This window comes from Cotesia glomerata, linkage group LG6, assembly GCF_020080835.1.
Source record: "Cotesia glomerata isolate CgM1 linkage group LG6, MPM_Cglom_v2.3, whole genome shotgun sequence".
NCBI classification, from domain to species: domain Eukaryota; kingdom Metazoa; phylum Arthropoda; class Insecta; order Hymenoptera; family Braconidae; genus Cotesia; species Cotesia glomerata.
The window spans coordinates 26,123,263-26,144,640 of NC_058163.1; the positions used below are offsets into that span (position 1 = coordinate 26,123,263).

The 21,378-nt window shown below is 29.0% G+C and overlaps 3 protein-coding genes across 3 annotated transcripts; 1 reads left to right on the forward strand and 2 right to left on the reverse strand.

Annotated features, from left to right (window-relative positions):
* Positions 1–3: 3 nt before the first annotated feature.
* On the reverse strand, positions 4–9,455 carry LOC123267207 (intraflagellar transport protein 122 homolog). Its single transcript, XM_044731754.1, has 8 exons — positions 9,162–9,455; positions 6,821–7,785; positions 4,686–5,683; positions 2,407–2,942; positions 2,102–2,328; positions 707–1,267; positions 226–387; positions 4–146 (listed from the first exon to the last, which is right to left on the reverse strand). Exons 2-8 carry the CDS (start codon positions 7,766–7,768, stop codon positions 60–62), a joined length of 3,519 nt encoding a protein of 1,172 aa, XP_044587689.1. The 5' UTR covers positions 7,769–7,785; positions 9,162–9,455; the 3' UTR covers positions 4–59.
* Positions 9,456–9,577: 122 nt separating this feature from the next.
* On the forward strand, positions 9,578–12,204 carry LOC123267211 (NEDD8-conjugating enzyme Ubc12). Its single transcript, XM_044731760.1, has 4 exons — positions 9,578–9,916; positions 9,981–10,075; positions 10,140–10,346; positions 11,627–12,204. The coding sequence occupies exons 1-4, from the start codon at positions 9,814–9,816 to the stop codon at positions 11,765–11,767; spliced, it is 546 nt and encodes a 181-aa protein (XP_044587695.1). The 5' UTR covers positions 9,578–9,813; the 3' UTR covers positions 11,768–12,204.
* Positions 12,205–14,524: 2,320 nt separating this feature from the next.
* LOC123267208 (importin-7) lies at positions 14,525–20,979 on the reverse strand. The gene is made up of 6 exons (XM_044731755.1): positions 20,737–20,979; positions 20,024–20,105; positions 19,621–19,930; positions 16,156–18,635; positions 14,920–15,063; positions 14,525–14,841 (listed from the first exon to the last, which is right to left on the reverse strand). The coding sequence occupies exons 1-6, from the start codon at positions 20,818–20,820 to the stop codon at positions 14,774–14,776; spliced, it is 3,168 nt and encodes a 1,055-aa protein (XP_044587690.1). The 5' UTR covers positions 20,821–20,979; the 3' UTR covers positions 14,525–14,773.
* Positions 20,980–21,378: the final 399 nt, after the last annotated feature.

Genomic DNA, 21,378 nt, shown 5'->3' on the forward strand with positions numbered 1-21,378 from the left:
TAAATTTTAAATTTAATTGGACGGATTTTTTTAGATTGTCAGGTACTTTATTTATTTATTTAATTTATTGTTGCATTTGCGTCTCGACAAAACGGACAATGGCCGTTTCTTATTAACGCTATCTCGAAATCTTCCATTTGAAACAACTAAAAAAAAAATTACACTATTTATAATAACAAATTTAAACAGTTGTTTAATTAATATAAAATTAAATAATTAACTTACTCTTAAGCATGAGCTACAATACGTAATTGGAAGGTCAGTTAATATTCTTCTGTAGTATCTAATTTTAAATGGTTCTGGCCAAGGAACAATTAATACTTCAAAAGGTTCTAAACTCATTAAAACATTTCGTCCTACTTTAATTGTTGATCCTTCAACTTTGTCCTATATAAATAATAAAATTAATTTCTTGTTTAATTTTTTGATTTAAAATTTTTTTTTTAATTTTCTTAAAAAAATTTTTTTTTTATCGAAGTATTTTATTTTTATTAAAAAAATTTATGTATTTTTTATGAAAAAAATTCATTCTTTTTTTATTAAAAAAAAAATTTTTTTTTTAATTTATTTTTTTTTTATTTAAAAAATTTATTTTTTATTTTGTCTAAAAAATACAAAAAAAATTTTATTTTTATTTATTAATTAAATGAATAAAATTAATAAAAAAAAAACATTAGTTATTAGATCATCTAATAAATAAACAAACCTCATATTTAATAAGCCGAGCAGTAAATAAATCAGTATGATCAGTAGCTATGGTCATTTGGTCTTCAGTGATCTCAGCGTCTTCTGGAATCGACATGGGCTCCTCGATAAGTTTCTTAGCTTCTTCATTCGAGATTCCGTCTTCCAGTTCAAACTCGACAATAGGCAGGATTTCGAAGGATACATACGAGTGATGAAACTTTAGATTACACTGCACGCACCGATTACTGGGATAGTTATTAGCTGGCAGAAGAGGATTGAATGTTGAGCAACGGTAGCACAGAGGCAGTAATTCTTCAGGATCTTGGTACTGGTTAGCTCGCGCAGCCAGAGTCTCCACTTCTATTTGAGCTTGCAGGTAATCGGGAACCCTCATTCCTCGTAACCGTTCCAGCAATTGCATTGCCAGCTTATTTGCACCCAGTGTTCGTGCTTGTTTCACAAGGCAGTAGATGATTGTTATCATGGATATTTTGGGCATGCAAACACCTTGGAGCTTTATTAATAGAAATCTTGATATGTTGAACAAAGCTTCTGGCATTAATGAAGTAAATGGTTCAGCCTAAAAATTTAATTAATTAAATTGAATAATGTAAAATTTTGCTTTATTGAATAATGAATTTTGTTAAATTGTACTGTACTTTCTTAAATGTTGATATTTTTAAAGATGTGAGCTCATCCCGATGTTACACTCATCAAGAGCTTTCATTTGAGTACCCACATGCATTTTTGATATATTTTTCATATATACATATATGTAATATATATAAATATATAAAATATATGAAAAATTGATGTGGGTACTCAAATGAAAGGTCTCGATGAGTGTAACATCGGGATGAGCTTATACCTTAAAAAAATGTCAATATTTCACAAGATACAAGGTCACTTCTTAATTATTGATATTTTAACGATATAAGCTCATCCCGATGTTACACTCATCAAGACCTTTCATTTGAATACCTACATGGATTTTTCATATATTTTATATATTTATATATATTACATATATGTATATATGAAAAATATATCAAAAATGCATGTGGGTACTCAAATGAAAGGTCTTGATGAATGTAACATCAGAATGAGCTTATATCTTTAAAAATGTCAATCGTGCACAAAATACAAGGTCATTTCTTAAATATTAATATTTTTAAAGATATAAGGTCACCCCGATGTTACACTCATCAAGAGCTTTCATTTGAGTACCCACATGCATTTTTGATATATTTTTCATATATACATATATATAAATATATAAAATATATGAAAAATTGATGTGGGTACTCAAATGAAAGTTCTCGACGAGTGTAACATCAAAATGAGCTTATATCTTTAAAAATATCAACAATTCACAAGAATCATCCACACCTTTCATTTCCAAAAAAAAACTTACCATATACTTATAAACATCATAATAAGCGTAATAAATATCCGCCTTGTCAGAGTACTCATGATACATAGCTTTAATATCTTCAATATTTTTCGGCAAGTTCAAACTAAGCTGAGACAAAAGCCAGTAAAAATAAGAAGCATCCCTAAATTTATTCATCAGCACCGCATTATTCGCCAGAGTACTCAATACCGCTATAGATTCTTCAGTCTGTCCAGCCATCTGAAACGCTAAAATTTTTCCTCATCAACCCCCTACTCCTCAATCCCAAAAAAAAAAAAAAAAAAAAAAAAAAAAAATCAAATTACCTTCCTGAGCCTCCGAAAATCGTCCAGTCTCAGCCAACCACCGAGCATAAGGTCCATAGACCCTAGACTTTAATTTCGGATTCCTCTCAACCAGTTCAAAAGCTTCCGGCCATGCCTGAGCATCTACCAAAACATCAGCAACATCCGGATCATCCCCCAACCTACTAAATACCTCCGCAGCTCCATGAGTCGCCCCCATTTCCCTCAACTTCTTCGCAATCGTATACAAACTGTCCCTCTGCGCTTTGTCCAGTTGTCTCCCAATTTTAATCAGCATATCAATCCATCCATGTTCCGAAACAATATTAATAGCCCTCTCAACATCTCCCGCCGCTAAAAACATCTCAGCAGCAGCCCTTGGCTCTCCCAGACTCTTCGCCCACTCAGCCCTCTTCCTCAACAACACAGTCTTGTCATGACTATTCCCCGTCGCAATAAACTCCTGAGCAATATCAAACATCCTCAAATCAGAGTACATATCCAGCGCAGCTTGCTGCAGTCCCGCTTTCTGATAAAGCTTAGCAGCTTCTCTCAACCTGTAATATGTATGAACAATCTTTTATAATCCACACGGAAAAAAATAAACTGTAATAAATAACAGTCGATTTATACTAAGTAATGATCAACTGCTAAAAATTACCATTTCAAACAGTAAAATCGTGATTTTACTATTCACTTTATAATATTTACCATTTAAACGTTACAATTTACTCTTTAAATGGGAGAAAATACTATTTCAAACAGTAATATTCGCTATGTAAATGTCTAAAATGTTTAAGTATAATAATTAACAATTCAGACTTTGATATTTATCATTTCGTACCTAAAAAATGATCTTATCCTTTATTAAAAAGTTGGTGTGACGTTTTCATTGTTGTCGCTTTCCGTTGCTATGGTGACCACTTTGACAATAGTAACTATAGCAACGGTTACTATGAGAATGGTTGCCATAGCAACGGTTACTATGGTAACGATTACCATAGCAACTGTCACCATAGCAACGGTTACTATGATAACATTTACCATAGCAACGGTTACCATGGCAACGGTTAAATATTAATGAGTTAAATTTGTAAAAATGTTGATTAATTAAATTGCCGACAATAAATATGTCGACGGAAGCGCGCAAAGCGCGTTCGATTTTCTAGTGATATGTAAAAAGTATAAAATAAAGTTAGTAAATTTCTAATACAAGCAACGTCAATATTTACAAAGTAAAATGGTAAATTTTAAACGCAACGCTAAAAATCAAACTGTAATTATTGACTTGCTTGGACTGGTAAAATGTATATTTTAAAAGTATAATTTTTACTGTTTGAAATGTTAAATTCTCCCAGAGTGAGACCCTCTTCTCTTTCATCTGAGTTTCCCTTCTCCTCATAATATGGACTGTATGTTGAAATGTCAATTTTTACTGTTTGAAACTGTAATTTTTTAAGATGAAAGAGTCGTTGTTTACTATAGTGACAGCTACTAATCACTTATTTTGGATATTAAATTATAAATTGCGGCTTTTATATTTTCTACATTAAGTTCTGTAATATTTATATTTTTGCCACCCCGATGTCCGCTTTACTGTTTGAAACTATAAAAATTAACCGGAATCCGAGTAAATATTAGTTTACTTTTTTCCGTGCAGTATTTATTCTTTATCGAAGTAAATTAGAGTTTAAAGATTGATAATCGCTGTTCAAAATGTGTAATAAAATATATTGTAGGTGATACGAAGTTCACCGAGTCAGCTAGTTAATTATAATTTCTGTTTCAAAGTGTTTATTAATTTACTAATTAACTACTGTATTAGGTAACTCTAAAACCTTGCTCTACTGTTGTTATGTTATCAAACTAATAGTACTATTGTAATTGTATTTTAATACTGTATACTTATATATATATATATATATATATATATATATATATATATATATATATATATATATATATATATATATATATATATCGACGTTCTAATTAGCAATTTGTCTAACGCCATATTTTTTTAACATTTTGATGTAGCCATAATCGAATTATAAATTATTTGAATGATTCAAACCTAAATATTATATCTCTAATAGATTATAATGATATTAAATGGTTTTTTAAAGTGATAATAAATTTTGAACTAATTGTTTTTTTCGTACAAATTGAAGATTCTCTAAAATGGAGTTAGACAATTTGCTAATTAGAACGTCGATATAAAAAATGTATTGCTTATTGATGGCCTTGAGGGAGCTTCGGCTCTAAGGACAAATAAATATATATCTAACTAACTAACTAACCTTCCCATCGCAGCAGCAGCCGTCGCCATGCAAGCTTCTTGTCCCCACTCTCCACTCTTAAGCTTCTCCTCAATCTCCATCACCACCTCAATATACCTCAGCTTCTTCAGCCTCGCAAAAGCCGAGTGCGCTATATTAAGCTGCAATTTATCCAACGCTAAAGTCCCCAAAGCCAACCAATCACTCTCAGCGACTCCCAGACAAGCAACAGCGTAAGCTTCGTCAAACATCCCCGCGTCCAAGTACTGGTACATCGTAGTCGACAAAGGAATGTCCACCGTAACAATATTAGTCCCATTAATACAATAAAGTTTAGAACCATTGTGCCCCACAACATAGCCAATTAATTTCTGCCGGAACTCCGGAAAATCTCCGACTTTTATTGTCAAATAATCCCGCCCGGAAAAGCACATCATGTCTTCAAAAGCTCTATTAAATGCCACACTGGTAACATCTTCGGACTCATAAATTTTGTACTCAGTATATAGGTCAAAAACAGAGAGCACACCATGCTCACTCACCACAGCAAGCTTCTCTTTCATTGAACTGATATCAAGACAGCGAACCGGGCCATCAATTTTGGTCAAGTGCGCAGGGAATGGATTGTCTAAGTATATTTTAATAACTTGCCCGCTTGTTAAGCCAGCTATCAAGCATTCTTTTCCAGCTGGACCACCTACTACTTTTATGTACGTAATTGTACTGTCCAATACCCACTCACGCTCTACCACTTGGCTGAATGATAAGCTCTGGAGTCGTTTTTCCAAGCACAAGACTAAGTTGTTGGATGTAACAACTAGCAAATTGCAATTAATTGTCTTGGATAATTTTTCTTGGATTCTGTAGTGCATCCCGTCGGCTGTGCCAGATGGCTCGTAGATAATTACACGCTCAGGTAATTGAACCGCAAGTTTGTCGCGATAAACTGCGATTTTGTTGATCAAATCTTTGCATTTAATCCGGACCTTTTGGTTTGATATTAAATGTTGGATTATTACCTGAAATCCCAAATTCTCAGCTTAGAATCATTTAAATCGAAGTTATTCGATTTTCTTTTAAGTTTAGATTAGCTAGATTTCTATTTATATTACTGTGAAATACTGGTAAAGTGTAAAAATGTGTATATTAAGATACTTAATAATATAATATTATTTTATTATATAAAATATATTATAATATAAAATTGTAATCATGCTACTCTTTCTGAATATACTAAATTATTACATTAGTTAAGATATACTTCAAATTCAAAGTATATTATTTATAAATATTACAAAATTTTTATATTTAAGGGGGTATTCTAGTCTAGAAGCATGAATTTCAGGTAATTTTTTTAAGTGCGGTAAAAAAAAAGGCAATCAATATTTTTACCATCAATTTTTTTATAAGTTATTTATTAACATTACAAGAATACAGAAAAAAATAAAAAAAGTTGAAAATTCAAAAAATTAGCAGCTGATGAAGTGGGGAGGTCTCAAAAAATTGGCACGTGACCATGCCCACGATTCCTACCCTCCTAGCAATCGGAAATAAAAAAATAAAAAAGATTATTAACCTAGAGTAATGTCGCTATGGCATGAACTAGGGAAAAGTTGTAAAAAATTTTTTCTTAAAATGGCGACTGCCTGAAAAAAAAAAATTTTTTTGTACTATTTTTTTTTGACTTTTTCAAACTTTTTAAAAATAATAAAAATTGAAATTTGGGGATAATCCTAGTTCATACCATAACGACATTACTCTAAATTAATAATCTTTTTTATTTCCGATTTCTAGGAGGGTTGGAATCGTGGGCATGGTCACGTGCCAATTTTTTGAGACCCCCCCCCCCCCACTTCATCAGCTGCTAATTTTTTAAATTTTCAACTTTTTTTATTTTTTTCTATATTCTTGTAATGTTAATAAATAACTTATAAAAAAATGGTTGGTAAAAATATTGATTGCCTTTTTTTTACGGCACTTAAAAAAATTACCTGAAATTCATGCTTCTAGACTAGAATACCCCCTGAAGCAAATACTTCTAATCTAAATTTTATTACTTATGTGAAACAAAATTCTACGTATTTTACTTCTTGCTATTTGACTTTATGCCTTGGCATTTAAATTACAACAAATAAATAAATAAAAATAAATATTACGTCAGTCATGTTCTCTCTGTAGGCATAGCGGTCGCCGTAGAGACCGTGGACGATGTTCCAGGTGAGCTGGAGGTAAGTTATAGTCCCGTCTTGGCAGCCTAGAGCTATGTAACCGGAGGTAGGATGAATAGCACAGCTCCAGATCCAAGATGACTGCAAGTCTCCGACTTCTGTTAGTTGAATGCCTTCGTGGTTCATTAATAAGCACTTTTTGTTGCTCCCGACGACTAGCAAGTACTGTCCTTCGGGAAAGTGAAGGACTTTTAGCGGTATGAAGTCCAGAGCGCGCTCCCGGCCGATTTGCTGGCCGACTGGAGTGTAAAAGGACAGCACTCCGTTCCACTCTGCGATGCAGAGGATGTCCACGTTGGTGTCGTCGCGTAATGGACACCAGGACACGCTCCAGATTGGAGAGCCGCTGGATCGGTCTATGCGCAGCTGCTCCTCGCCGTTTTTATTTCTGATGGAGACGTAGCCCGCTGAGAGGCCGATTGCTAGGTACTGGCCGTCTATTGTCCAGTCGCAGCAGTTCACCCGACCGCCGGATTTGTGTTTTTGTACGGCTTTTTGCTCGCTGGACCAGAAGGCTATGTCGGAGATTGAGCAGCTGAATAGTTGGTGGGATACTGGGTTGAATTTCATACATTGGACTGCGTCGTTGTGAGAGTACTTGAGGATTCCTTCGAGTTTGGAGGTCCAGACGATAACGCACTTGTCCGCGCCTCCTGAGGCGAATCTCTTGCCGTCTCGGGAGTAACACACGCAGTAAACTGTGTCCTTGTGGCCTTTTAGGGGCTGGACCAACGCGCCTTTGGTGGTTTCGTAAACGAGGACTTGCTGGCCAGCTGCGACAAGAAGCTGAGATCCGTCCGGGTTGAAACACAAGTCGTAGATACATTGCTCGCTTTTGTCTTGGACTTTGTCTACCCATCTTAAATGGGCTCGCATTTTTGGTTTGTTTGTTTCTAAAATTAAATATTAATTTATTATTACAATTATTGGTTTTTATATATGATACTTAAGTTAACTTTCAGTTGTTAATTCTAAAAATGTTTATAACAAATTAATTATAAATAACATTAAATTAAGCTGTCACTTGACAATTTTTTTTAATAAATAAATTATGGCAAAAAAAAATTGTTACAAAAATGCACTTGTAGAAATTTTAATGAATATAAAGTTAGCCGACTAAAAATTGTTATGATTTTTTTTATTAAAAATTTATTACAAAAAAATTTTTTCATTTGTTTAAAACTTTAAAAACTAAGTATGAGTGCAATTTTTTAAAAACATTTTTTAGTTATAATTCAATAAATTAAGCAAAATAAAAAAAACAAAAATTTCGGCTAATTTTATTATTATAAAATTTTAATAAATTAAAAATGCAATTTTTTAAAAATAATGTTTTCGAACAAATTTTTTTGTTAAAAAAAATTAAAAGATTGTCAAGTGACAGCTAAATTTAAAATTAATTATAATAAAAAAATGTTTCTAAAAATTTTCACTTGTAATTTTTATTAATTTTCACATGTGAAATTTTTTTTTATAATCATTTTATTGCCATAAAATTCTATGACATTAAAGTTACCAGTTACTTGATAATTTTTTAATTTTATTTCCCAAATAAATCTTTACTGAGAAATTATTTTAAAAAAGTTGCATTTATAATATTTTTTAAAATTTCTACATGTCAATTTTTTTTTCTCATTTATTTTTGCCATAATTTATTTGTTAAAAAAATTCTAGAAATTAATAAATATCGGCTGGATTAATTCTCATTAAAATTCTAAAAAAATTTTTAATGTCTGTCAACTTCAGTGTCATTTCTATACCTCAAGTTTCATTCTAAAATTTTTTTACAAATTTGGAGTTATTTATTTATGTTTAATAATAATGGTAAATTAATTTAGATATTTAATTTTTAGAATTTTTTTGACAAATAAATTATACCTAGCAAAAAATTGACATTTAAAAAGTAAAAAAATTAAAAAATGCAATTTTTTAAAATAATTTTTTTTTTTAAATAAAATTAAAAAAATTTTATTTATAATTATTATTCACCTGATTAGTGAGTTTTCATTTAGGAAAAAATGTTTTGATTGGAACTTGGCTTTGTTTTGTGTATTAATAACTAAAATTAAGATACACCTGTCAATTTTTTTTATTTTTACAATAACTAAAAAATTTTAATAAAAAAATTCTACATTTAATAATTTTAAAAAAATTACAAGTGCAAATTTAAAAAAAATACTTTTTTTTATAACTAATTTGCAATAAAAATAAAAAAAATGTCAACTGTCTGCTAATTTCAGTATCAAAGTATATTATTGCAAATACTTACAATTTTATTTGCTTTACACCAACTCCAATAACATTAAATTAATATTTATAATAACAATAACAACAACACTAAAATATTAAGTACAAAACATTTCGACTTTGACATAAATGTTGTTTGTATTACTCTCGTTACTACGGAAACGATTTAAAAAAAAAACCGTTCAATTTAAACCACTCTCCATTTTGTGTTAAAATTACGCGTCGCTCCAACGTTTGTAAATTATCAGTTGAGTATTTTTTATTATTTAATTAATTACTAATATTTTTTCTGCAAAATAAAAAACAATAAAGTAATTAAAAAATTTTTGACAGTAAAATTTATTTTAAGTTTTTAAAATTCACGTGAAAATAGTCTAGCGCTAATTTGACGGGGAAAAAAAGTGACTCCGAGAAAACAGTTATTGAGTACAGAGGGCCAGCGTGTTCCGTTGGAGTAGCAAGGTCGTACGAGTGACTGACGCACATTACCATTACACACAAGAGATATTTATTTAGCACTTATATTTAGCTATATTTCTATTGTGATAAAAACAATAATATTTTTTACTTTGTTGTTATTAATGACTAGTGAAATTTGATTAATCCTAGTTAATTTATTTTTTTAATTAAATTTAGTATTGTTAAATAGATAATAAACGCGGGTAAAGGTTAAGATGATCAAATTATTTTCATTGAAACAAGCTAAGAAAGATGGCGAATCACCAAAACCAGGTAGCCAAAAGAAAGCATCGGCTGCGCAATTGAGGATCACGAAAGGTTTGTTTATAATCTTGTATTATTTTATTTTATATCGAATTTTAATTGGTATTTTTTTTTTAAGATATTAATGAGTTAAATTTGCCGAAGACATGTGGCACTGAATTTCCTGATCCTGATGATTTATTAACTTTCAAATTAATTATTTGCCCCGATGAGGTAAGGCTATTATTATTAATTGTCTTTTTTTGTAATCAGCTGTCATTTTTTAAAATTTTTTTAGGGCTTTTATCGGGGCGGTAAATTCACATTCAGTTTTAAAGTCGGCCCCAATTACCCACATGAGCCACCTAAAGTCAAGTGTGAAACGCAAGTTTATCATCCAAACATTGATCTCGAAGGAAATGTTTGTTTAAATATTTTGAGAGAAGATTGGAAACCTGTGCTCACCATCAACTCGATTGTCTATGGCTTACAATATCTATTTTTGGTAAATTTTTTATTATTTTAATATCTTACAGGATTTAGAAAAATTAATTTAGCAGATATTTTATAACACTAAAGGTAGCTATGAAAATTCAGTTAGCCGACATCTAAAAATTTTTAGAATTTTTTTTTTTATTGAAAAAATTATAAAAAAAATAAAAAAAAATTTCATTAGTAGATAACTTGAAAAATTGAAAATGCAATTTTTAAAAAATATATTTTTGTTTTAATTTAATTGAAAGAAAAAATTAAAAATTAAAAACGTCGGCTAACTTTATCACTATAAGTTAGCCGACGTTTTTAATTTTTTGTTTTTTTTTATTTATTAAATTGGAACAAAAAAATATTTTTAAAAAATTGCGCTGACAGTTTTTAGTTTTTTACAAATTAAAATTGTTTTTTTATTTTTTTATAATAATTTTTTTAATAAAAAAAAATTCTAAAGATTTTTGAATATCAGCTAAATTTTCATCCGATGTTTTATAATTTTATAATACTAAAGTTACACGGAAAGAATAAGATGATACTGGATATCGTCTCAGATTATACTTAGTAAAAAAAAATTCAGATAGTATCTAGTATAATCCAGATTACAATGAGCATAATCCAGATATCACCCAATATAATCTGGATTTTTCTAGCTACTATCTGTTTTTTTTTGTTTTTCACCACAGATATCACTGAGTACAATCTCGGATGATATCTAGTGTCATCTTGTTCTTTCCGGGTAGCCAAGGTTTTTAATTTTTTTTAATAATTAAATTAGAACAAAAAAAATTTTTCTAAAAAATTGCACTGATAGTTTTGAAAGTTTTTTACAAATAAAAAATTTTTTTTTAATCATTTTTTCAATAAAAAAAAATTCTAAAAATTTTTAAATGTCGGCTAACTTAATTTTCATAATTTAATTAACAAATATTGCAAAAAAAAATTGACAGAAATTCAAAAAAATTAAATCAATTTTTTAGCGAAAAATTATTTTTAAAAAATAGCATTTTAAATTTCTACACATTAATTTTTTTGCTATAATTTATTTAAAAAATTCTTAAAATTATAAAATATCTGCTAAATTAATTTTTACATAAATTATTTATCAAACATTTTATTGATAAAATTTTTAACTTGACTTAATAAATTATCATTGGATTAAAAGCGGCTTGTTTCTTATCTATTCAAGATATCTCTTTAAAGAAAGCTTCTATCAAAGTTCTAGAAAATTCAAATTAATTTTTTATTTCAATTGAATGATAATTTATAAAATAATTATAATAATTTTATCAACAGGAACCGAATCCAGAAGATCCTTTAAATAAAGACGCGGCTGAAGTTTTACAAACAAACCGACGGGCCTTTGAACAAAATGTAACGAAAGCCATGAGAGGTGGGTACGTGGGATCATTTTATTTTGAGCGGTGTCTCAAGTGATACATTTTTATTCCAAGTTTATGAAGATATATGTTACACGCAATCTCACTGAAAGTTGCTACTAGAAAATAAAACTGTGGATTAATAATAATCGGACGTACATGAAACATTTATTTGTTACTTGCGCGTCCGTAAATAAGAACAATTATCATAATTAATTGAATAAAAAATTAATCACGTTTGTAAAATAAATCTGCGATTCTTTATAACATTTTAGTTCAATACTCTAGACTGCTTCTGTCAAAATACAAGTAATTTTTACTTATAAATATCTATACAATATTTAATTAATTATACATAATTTTATTATTTAAAATAAGTGAGTTGTGGCTAGCCAAATTTTTCAATGTCGTCGTAATACCATCTAAGACATCGTTTAATTGCTGGGACAATTTTAATTAAATTAACATTAATAATAATAATTAATTTTAAGCACATTCATGCGAGTTTTAAATTACCCGATTCTGTTGTTTATTTTTTATTATAATAGCTACTATTAATAATAATAATATTTAAAAACAGAAAATATCGTGGAGATTTATATATAAATAAATATTGATACTGAGGATAATTATTAATAAATAAAAAAATAAACCAAGTGATTTGAATTGTATTTTAAATTTAAATTAATACCAAGTGTGATAGCCGTAGTAATTACTAGATCCAATTATTTATCGAGTAATGTAACTGATAATTATTTTTTAAATATAATTTTGTAATCGTGGTGATAAACGCTTGGATGTCATTTTTTTTTTATTTTTTTAATAAAAGATCTCCATTTGTATCTAACGAAGCGAGACGATAAAAATTTTTTAAACCTAATTTTTAATTATTCGGAAAAAATTTTAAAAGTAAGAAAAATTTTATATTATTTCATTAAAATTATTATAAAATAAAAATAATGATAATTGTATTACATCTACAATTTTCCTGAAAAGTATCTCTAGATACATAATTAAGAAATGAGATTGTATCTTGTGAACTATTGACATTTTTAAAGATATAAGCTCATCCCGATGTTACACTCATCAAGACCTTTCATTTGAGTACCCACATCAATTTTTCATATATTTATATATATCATATATATGTAAATATGAAAAATATATCAAAAATGCATGTGGGTACTCAAATGAAAGCTCTTGATGAGTATAACATCGGGATAAGCTTATATCATTAAAAATGTCAATAATTAAGAAATGAACTTGTATCTTGTGAACTATTGACATTTTTCAAGATATAAGCTCATCTTGACATTACACTTATCAAGACCTTTCATTTGAGTACCCACATCAATTTTTCATATATTTATATATTTATATATATATGTATATATGAAAAATATATCAAAAATGCATGTGGGTACTCAAATGAAAGCTCTTGATGAGTATAACATCGGAATAAGCTTATATCATTAAAAATGTCAATAATTAAGAAATGACCTTGTATCTTGTGAACTATTGACATTTTTAAAGATATAAGCTCATCCCGATGTTACACTCATTGAGATCTTTCATTTGAGTACCCACATCAATTTTTCATATATTTATATATATTATATATATGAATATACGAAAAATATATCAAAAATGCATGTGGGTACTCAAATGAAAGCTCTTGATGAGTGTAACATTGGGATGAGCTTATATCTTTAAAAATATCAATATTTAAGAAAGTACAGTGTAATTTAACAAAGGTCATTACTAAGATCGGTGATTTTAATTATTAAAGAAGATTTATTATTTTTTTAAGCTAACTTACCCGATCCACTTAAAGACTATTCAATTTTTATTTATTCATTATTCTCACCACAATTATTATTTTTATAATTTTTATTTTATAATAATCTTAATGAAATAATAAGAATTTTTTACAATTTTAAAAATTTTTCCTCAGATTCAATTAAATCAATTCTATAATTGTCGCTTCGTCGTGTTCATAATAATACACTAGCCATAAAAATATTTATGGATTGCATTATTATGTATTAATAATTTAAAAAAAAAAAAAAAAAAAAAAAATGTAATTTAAACTTGAATACCGAAGTTACTTTTTTTGTACTCCTCGATATGAATAATAAATGCTACATACTATTATTAAATTTATTAATCACTTAACACAACAAGATACTCAATTAATATTATTTTTTTTTTTTTTTTTAATAAGACGAATAATTAACAAGTATACAGATAATAAAAAATAAAGTAATTTGGAGTATTTAAAAAAAATTTAATTTGTTGTATTTATGTCAACATTACATAGAATTTTTTTTTTAACAAATATTACAAATTAAATTTTTCTCGGCGGGCTTTAATCAGAGTCAATATTTTTTTTTTACTTAATTTAAAATTGCTTAGAACATTGCATGATCTAATAAGTGAAATATTTGTTTAAATTACTTATACTTTCCCGAAAAATTTTAATTATAAATTATAAAGTAAAATTATTTTATTTTCACAATTATTATAATAACAAAATAATATTTAAAAAAAGAGATACTGATGAAAGAGAAAAAAAAATATTTATATATGTATAAGCATGAAAAATATATAATTTATAATATCATTCAAAAAACATATTTATGTAAATAAATATATATGCTTTAAAAGGTTTAGACTGGACAAGTGTACTCTTGAATAAATCTATAACTGTTCTTATTGTACAAAAGTAATTTAAACTTTGATTGTTATTTTATAAATTGAATTTTCTTTATCGTCACAGATATTGGAACATCGTGATCATATTTTTATTATCAAGTTATTTTTTTTTTTTTTTTCCTTTATATAGTAATGTACAGTTGATCATTTTACATAAAAATAGTAAATAGAAAATGCATAATTAGGTAATTTTTTTACCCTTTAAAAGTGGTCGATGATACAAGTGCCGTAAGTGAAGAATTTATTGACAATTTTATTTTAATTATTTAAGTTGATTATTTTATTTTTATTCTTCATTATTTATATTTCTTGTTTACCTAAAAATCTAAAACACATAGACAATTTTTTTTTATCGACCTGGTGGCTTCCCACCAAAATTAAATGATGTGGGTACAGTCTGTGAATGAAAGGCGTATCCTGTAGTAAAAAAAAATCCATCAATTAATTTTTTAGACAAGTACTTATTGTAAATGAAAAATAAAAAAAAATAATTACCACCGCTCTGTTCAATTCGTTTACTTTCTAAGGCCGCTTTACGTTGATCAGCAAGCAATATTACTTCCTGGAGGGCTTTTTGCTGTTCTACTGTTAAATGACCAGTTAAAGCTACGTACCACGCTTGATCAGTTCTTTCAATGTCTGTAAAATCAATTATAAAACAATTAGTAATAAATTTTTTTTAAAATTTAAATTTAATTAATTAAATTATTATTATTATTATTATTATTATTATTATATAATTATTATAATTAATAATAATTATCTATATTATTAATAGAATAGAAAAGAGTCAATTTGTTATGGTAAGTATTTAGGCGGCGTTCGAAAATTCTTTAGATACATAATTAAGAAATGACCTTGTATCTTGTGAACTAATGACATTTTTAAAGATATAAGCTCATCCCGATGTTATACTCATCGAGACCTTTCATTTGAGTACCCACATCAATTTTTCATATATTTGATATATTTATATATATTATATATATGTATATATGAAAAATATATCAAAAATGCATGTAGGTACTTAAATGAAAGCTCTTAATGAATGTAACATCAGGATGAGCTTATGTCTTTAAAAATGTCAATATTTCACAAGATACAAGGTAATTTCTTAATTATTGACATTTTTAAAGATATAAGCTGATTCAGATGTTACATTTATCAAGAGCTTTCATGTGAGTACCCACATGCATTTTTTATATATTTTTCATATATACATATATATAAATATAGAAATATATAAAATATATGAAAAATTGATGTGGGTACTTAAATGAAAGGTCTCGATTAGTGTAACATCGGGATGAGCTTATATCTTTAAAAATGTCAATCGTGCACATAATACTAGGTCATTTCTTAATTATTGATATTTTAAAAGATATAAGCTCATCCCGATGTTACCCTCATCAAGACCATTCATTTGAATATCCACATCAATTTTTGATATATTTTTCATATATACATATATATATATAAATATACAAAATATATGAAAAATTGATGTGGGTACTCAAATGAAAGGTCTTGATGAGTATAACATCGGGATGAGCTTATATCTTTAAAAATGTCAGTATTTAAGAAAATACAGTGAAATTTAACCAAAGTCATTATTTTTAGTTTACGTCACGACAGTTACATAGTGACTGCAAAATTGCTAGTTATTATTAATTAAATAAATTAAACTAAATATTAATTAAAATTTAATAAAAAAATAAAAAAAAAACTTACTTTGCATAACTTCCTTAAAAACAACATATTCATCCTGATTATTCTCATCAAAATCAAGAGGAGTAATGTAGCACTCAAGCGCCGTTTCTTCATTAGCTTCAAACTCCGAGTCATCATCATCAACATCAGACCTATCACCATCCTGTATCGACGCATTAATATTAAACCCATGCTGTCCAGCAGACCGTGTAACTTTGTCCTGTAACTTCTCCAGATATTCCTGACTAGCGTCATCAATTTCATCCTCATCAGAGGACAAAACCTCCTCGTCGCCCTCGCTGTCTTCAGTATCACCATCCTCATCGTCATCTTCAGCAACCTTAGCAGCATAAGCGCGTTTCAGCCCATCAAACAAAAGTATCAACGAAGGAATAATCTGCTGAGCGCACTCATTTACCGCCTGTGGCCGATTGGGTCCCATGCTGATCAATGTACAAAGTCCAAAGACACAAAGCTTGCGATCATGCAGCCCCAGAAAACAATCAGTATCATGAATCCACTGTTTTATAAAATGCGACGCAATTGGCTCCGTCGACTGTCCCAGTTGTCCTTGCAGCCCATCCATAGCTTGTAGGCACAACGCGGGGTTGTAATAAAGCGCAGCAATAACCACCTGCAGGCACATTGTCCTCAGTTCCGATGTTTTAACTTCTCTAGTCAATCTTTCTAAAACCAACTGGACTAAAGGTGTAATACAGTGATCAATCCTTCCTTTGCACTGCAAAATAATTACTTCTAACAATTTAGCAGCGTGACATTCAGGATCTTCTCCAGCGTCACCAGTTAATATAGCTTTGCACATATTAAACATAGCTAAAATATGATTTTCATTGGACAAAAATGCCGGAGTATCAACAGTAATATAATTATGCAAAGCCGGCATCATGTCAGTGAAATAATCAAAGCCGTCTTTTTGGAACAACTGGTACATTAATTCAAGTACCTTCCACATATCTTCAGAAATAAATTTACCAGTCAGATCATAAACTAGCGAAAGTGCTTCTTCGTAAAATTCAATAATACTTTGTCCAAATATATGAGCAATAACTCTCAAGACTGTTGGTTGAAGCTGAGCCATTATTTCCGGCTGATCTTCCATAACAGACAATAAAGTAGCTATCGTGTTCAACAACCCCATAGCCATGATAGCTTTCTCATCGCTTCCTTCATCTGTCTCCAAAACCTGGCTGAAAGTTGTCGCCAAGTGTTGGCAAATTTCAACAGCGATCGGAGTTAATTGTTTTGTATACGTATAAACAATTTTTTGCATAACACTCGTTAGATCATCATTTTCAGTTTCTCTTATGATGTTTAATAATTCAAGGGTTATATTTTTGACCATTGGCTCTACGCATTTCTGTGATTTTTCCTGGGATGATAATAATGACTGGAGGCAAATAGCAGCTTCAACTTTGACTGGTAGGTCAGAGTCATTTAATAGTAAGTGGACAATTATTTTTGTTGCGTTTATTAAAATGTGCTCTTCTTTGAATTTTATTTTTGAGAAGTAGTGTAACACCCAGCAGGCACGTGCTCGCATGTGACCGTGAGGACTGCTGAATTCTGGAAGGACATATGACATGAGCATCTTGTCCATTTGTTCTTTGTAAAGATTTTTTTTTAGCAACACATCCGCGAGGCTGCCTATCATATGAAGAGCTCCGTCTTTTTGACGGGGATCTGCTGTTGGATTTGTCAGGACTTCAATGCAAAATTGAACTGTCTTTTGGAGCATTTCTTTGCGCTTTTTGCAAGCTGAGTGTAGGAGGGTTTGCGCTGCTGTTACTGGGGATACAAAATCTTCAAAAATGTCGAATTTAAGACGAATGTACTCGTAAGGGTCGTTGGTGAAAAGTTCCTCGTCGGAAGCTGAGTAGGATAAAATGGGAAATAGAACGTCGCGGATTATTTCAAACATGTGTGGCTTGAGGAATTTCCACGAATAAGCGTGACTCACTCCTTGGTTTATGTAATTTATCGACTGCTGTATTACGCGCGGGGATACGTATATACGCCGGCGATACTGGTCCAGTATTTTCAGTAATACTTCGAGAATACCCGCGCTGAAGGTACGTAAATACCACTCGGAAAATTCTTTGTATTCTTTGGTGATGTTACCGGGACTACCGTATCTTTCGAATACACGGTGGAGAATGTGTAAGGCCCATTTTTTACACTTCCACCAGGGTAAGTCGGCGCGCTCGTCGTCGTCTATGTCGGGGTTGTTTGTTTCTGGGGGCACTGGACGGTCTGCTATTTGTCGGATCACATCCATCCACTGGGAAAATGACTCCTTGGATATTAAATCCAAGGGCAGAGAATACTGAGTCAATGCGAAGAATATTTTTAGGATTTGTTTTTGGAGGAGAACTGATTGCTCTGATGGGTCTGGTAAAAGGCGGATTATCAGCTCGTAAATCATTGGGAATAATAATGTCATTGCTTCGTTTAATGGTCCTCGCTCTTCAGGTTTCTTGTACCTTGATAAATAAAAATAAATATTTTGTTAATAATTAGTGCCAAGATTTTTGCAAATTCAAAATAACAGTTTAAAATAATGAAAATAAATTTAACAGATATTTAATCATTTTGTTTTAATAAATTATGGCAAAAAAAATTGACATAGGAATTTTAAAAAATTAAAAATGCAATTTTTTAAAAGTAATTTTTTTAAACAAATTTGTTTGGTAAAAAAATTTTAAAATTTCTCAAGTGACTGCCAACTTTAATGTGATTTCACATTAAATTGTTTAAATTTTTAATATTACGGGAAAAATATTAGTGCTGTAAAATTTTTTCCAAACAAAAGTTCAAAATTTAATTTTATAAAAAAAATGTCTTATGTTTTTTCTTTAGGATAAAAAATTTGGCCATAATTTCTAAAGTTAGATCCATAATTATCACAAAATTTGAATGACATTAAAGTTAGCAGTCACTAGATAATTTTTTAATTTTTTTTTAACAAATTTGTTTTGAAAAATTATTTCTAAAAAATTGCATTTTTAATTTTTTTATAATTTTTACATGTCAGTTTTTTTGCCATAAATATTTATTAAAAAATTTCTGAAAATTGTTGAGTATTTGCTGAATTAATTTTCATAAAATTATTACATTAAAATTAGCAGTCACTAGATAATTTTTTGATTTTTTTTAACAAACAAGTTGTTTTTAAAAATTATTTTTAAAAAATTGCATTTTTTAATTTCTACAAGTCTTTTTTTTTCTAAATTTTTTTTGCCATAATTATTAGTTAAATATCTGCTGCATTAATTTTCATAAAATTTGAACATTTAATTATGAACCTTAATTTTGGAATCACAGCGAAAATATTGATTTAAAAAAAATCATAAGAAACATTTTTTTTTAAATAAAAATTTAAACAATTTATACGACCAATATTTTCGCCGTTATATTATTTTAAAAATTTGGGCCCTAATTATTTTAAAATTAAAAATTTAAACTTACTCAAAATTTTTAACCAGTTGATAAAGCGCTAAAAGAACACCAGGCCAGTAAGTAGGTTCAGGATTTTGTAAGTAAATAGTAATTTTATCAACAATTTGCGTCCAGCGTGCCGGGAAGTCATGTTTGACAATATTACTAATACACATTGCCAGTTGAATTCTTATGAGTTCCGGTGCGTGAACCACTGCATCAACTATTGAATCACGTATCATCGCCCGATCCTGTTCATGAATATTAAATGGTGCTACACCATTTTCTGGCTCGCGATCAGCCCAATTAGAGACTATTAAATTTTTCAAATAAATAACACCTGAAAGACAAACACAATAATAAATAATTACATTAATAATGAGCATTAAAAATTTATAAGACCTTTCTAAAATAATTTAGACATTTTACTTACCTGCCTGACGAACAGGCATTTCGACTTCTCCTGACATAATAACTTGCAAAAGCGTCGGGGCAAATCCAATGATTTTATGAATCTGAAAAAAAAATATTCATTAGAAATTTTTAATCAGATATGAATCATTTATTCGTTACATCCAAGTCTTAAGTCCATTTGGAGATAAAAATTTATTATATCTAAATACTAGGGATGGTACAAGCAAGTACTAGAACATATAGTAATATATAAAAATAAAAAATACATATATACATACATATATATATATATATATATATATATATATATATATATATATATATATATATATATATATATATATATATATATATATATATCAAGAATATAAAAAATGAGCTGTAAAATTGAAATAAAAATAATAATCATAAAAATTAAGGTTAAAATTAATCTATTGCAACTGTAGATTTTTATTATTTAGCAATAAAATGAAATAGTAATTTTATATACATATGCGAAGCTAAAATAATCATCATTAAATAATTGTCCTTTGAGATAATGAATAATAAAAAAAATCTAGACATAATTTTTGTGAAAATAGCTACAAGTCTAAAATAAATGAAAAAAAAAATAGCTATGAAGATTAAATTGTTAAAATAATAAGCAATAGCTTTAAAAAAAGCCACATGTCGATTAAAATACGATGTGCATCAAGGTATAACCCACGAGCACGTTTTTCAGGGGCGGCTCACCTGATTAAGTTGATCCTCCGCATCTTTCTGCTGAGCTGGATCAATCGTCGCACGTAAATATTCCGTTAACCTCCGTGGATCCATTTTTATTAATACTACTTATTAATTTATTTTTTTATTAATTATTCTTCAAAAGGTTTTTAATAAATTACAACTGTAAAGTAATGTTAACACACGCGATAATTTTAAGGACTTCCTTGAGCTAATCTGACCCGGCGCACTCACTTCATCACCTCTCTCATCATCAAGACCGAGACTAGTTGCTCTCTCTGGTGGCAACCAGCGGTCACGTGATTAACCAAAATGGCCGCCTCAAACTTGTCATTTTAATTAAACCACTTTTAACTCACTCAACTCCAAGTCACTTTAAAATAATTAATTAATTTATTATTATTTTATTTTTTAATTATCTGTAAGTTATTTTAATTTAAATTAATATTTAAATTTATTTAATCAATATTATTTGGGAGCTGTAAAATGCCGCCAGAAAATTTTAAGCTTCTCATTGGACTGCTCTGTCAGTGTGAATTTATTTAAACCAATCAGAGCAAGGAGTTTGTTCTGAAATAATAAGTGAAGTTGGAAGTTGTAATAATTATATAGACGGTAAAGTTGAGTGTTAAATTCAGTAGATTCACAACA

Coding starts and splice junctions, on each gene's coding strand:
- LOC123267208 (XM_044731755.1), bottom strand. CDS start 20,820: ATGGATCCACGGAGGTTAACGGAATATTTACGTGCGACGATTGATCCA. Junction 18,636..19,620: donor CAACTGGTTAAAAATTTTGA/GTAAGTTTAAAT, acceptor TTATTTATCAAG/GTACAAGAAACCTGAAGAGC. Junction 14,842..14,919: donor ACGAATTGAACAGAGCGGTG/GTAATTATTTTT, acceptor TTTTTACTACAG/GATACGCCTTTCATTCACAG.
- LOC123267211 (XM_044731760.1), top strand. CDS start 9,814: ATGATCAAATTATTTTCATTGAAACAAGCTAAGAAAGATGGCGAATCA. Junction 9,917..9,980: donor GCAATTGAGGATCACGAAAG/GTTTGTTTATAA, acceptor TTTTTTTTTAAG/ATATTAATGAGTTAAATTTG. Junction 10,076..10,139: donor TAATTATTTGCCCCGATGAG/GTAAGGCTATTA, acceptor AAATTTTTTTAG/GGCTTTTATCGGGGCGGTAA.
- LOC123267207 (XM_044731754.1), bottom strand. CDS start 7,768: ATGCGAGCCCATTTAAGATGGGTAGACAAAGTCCAAGACAAAAGCGAG. Junction 5,684..6,820: donor ACAGAGAGAACATGACTGAC/GTAATATTTATT, acceptor TTGGGATTTCAG/GTAATAATCCAACATTTAAT. Junction 1,268..2,101: donor ATGATGTTTATAAGTATATG/GTAAGTTTTTTT, acceptor TTAAATTTTTAG/GCTGAACCATTTACTTCATT.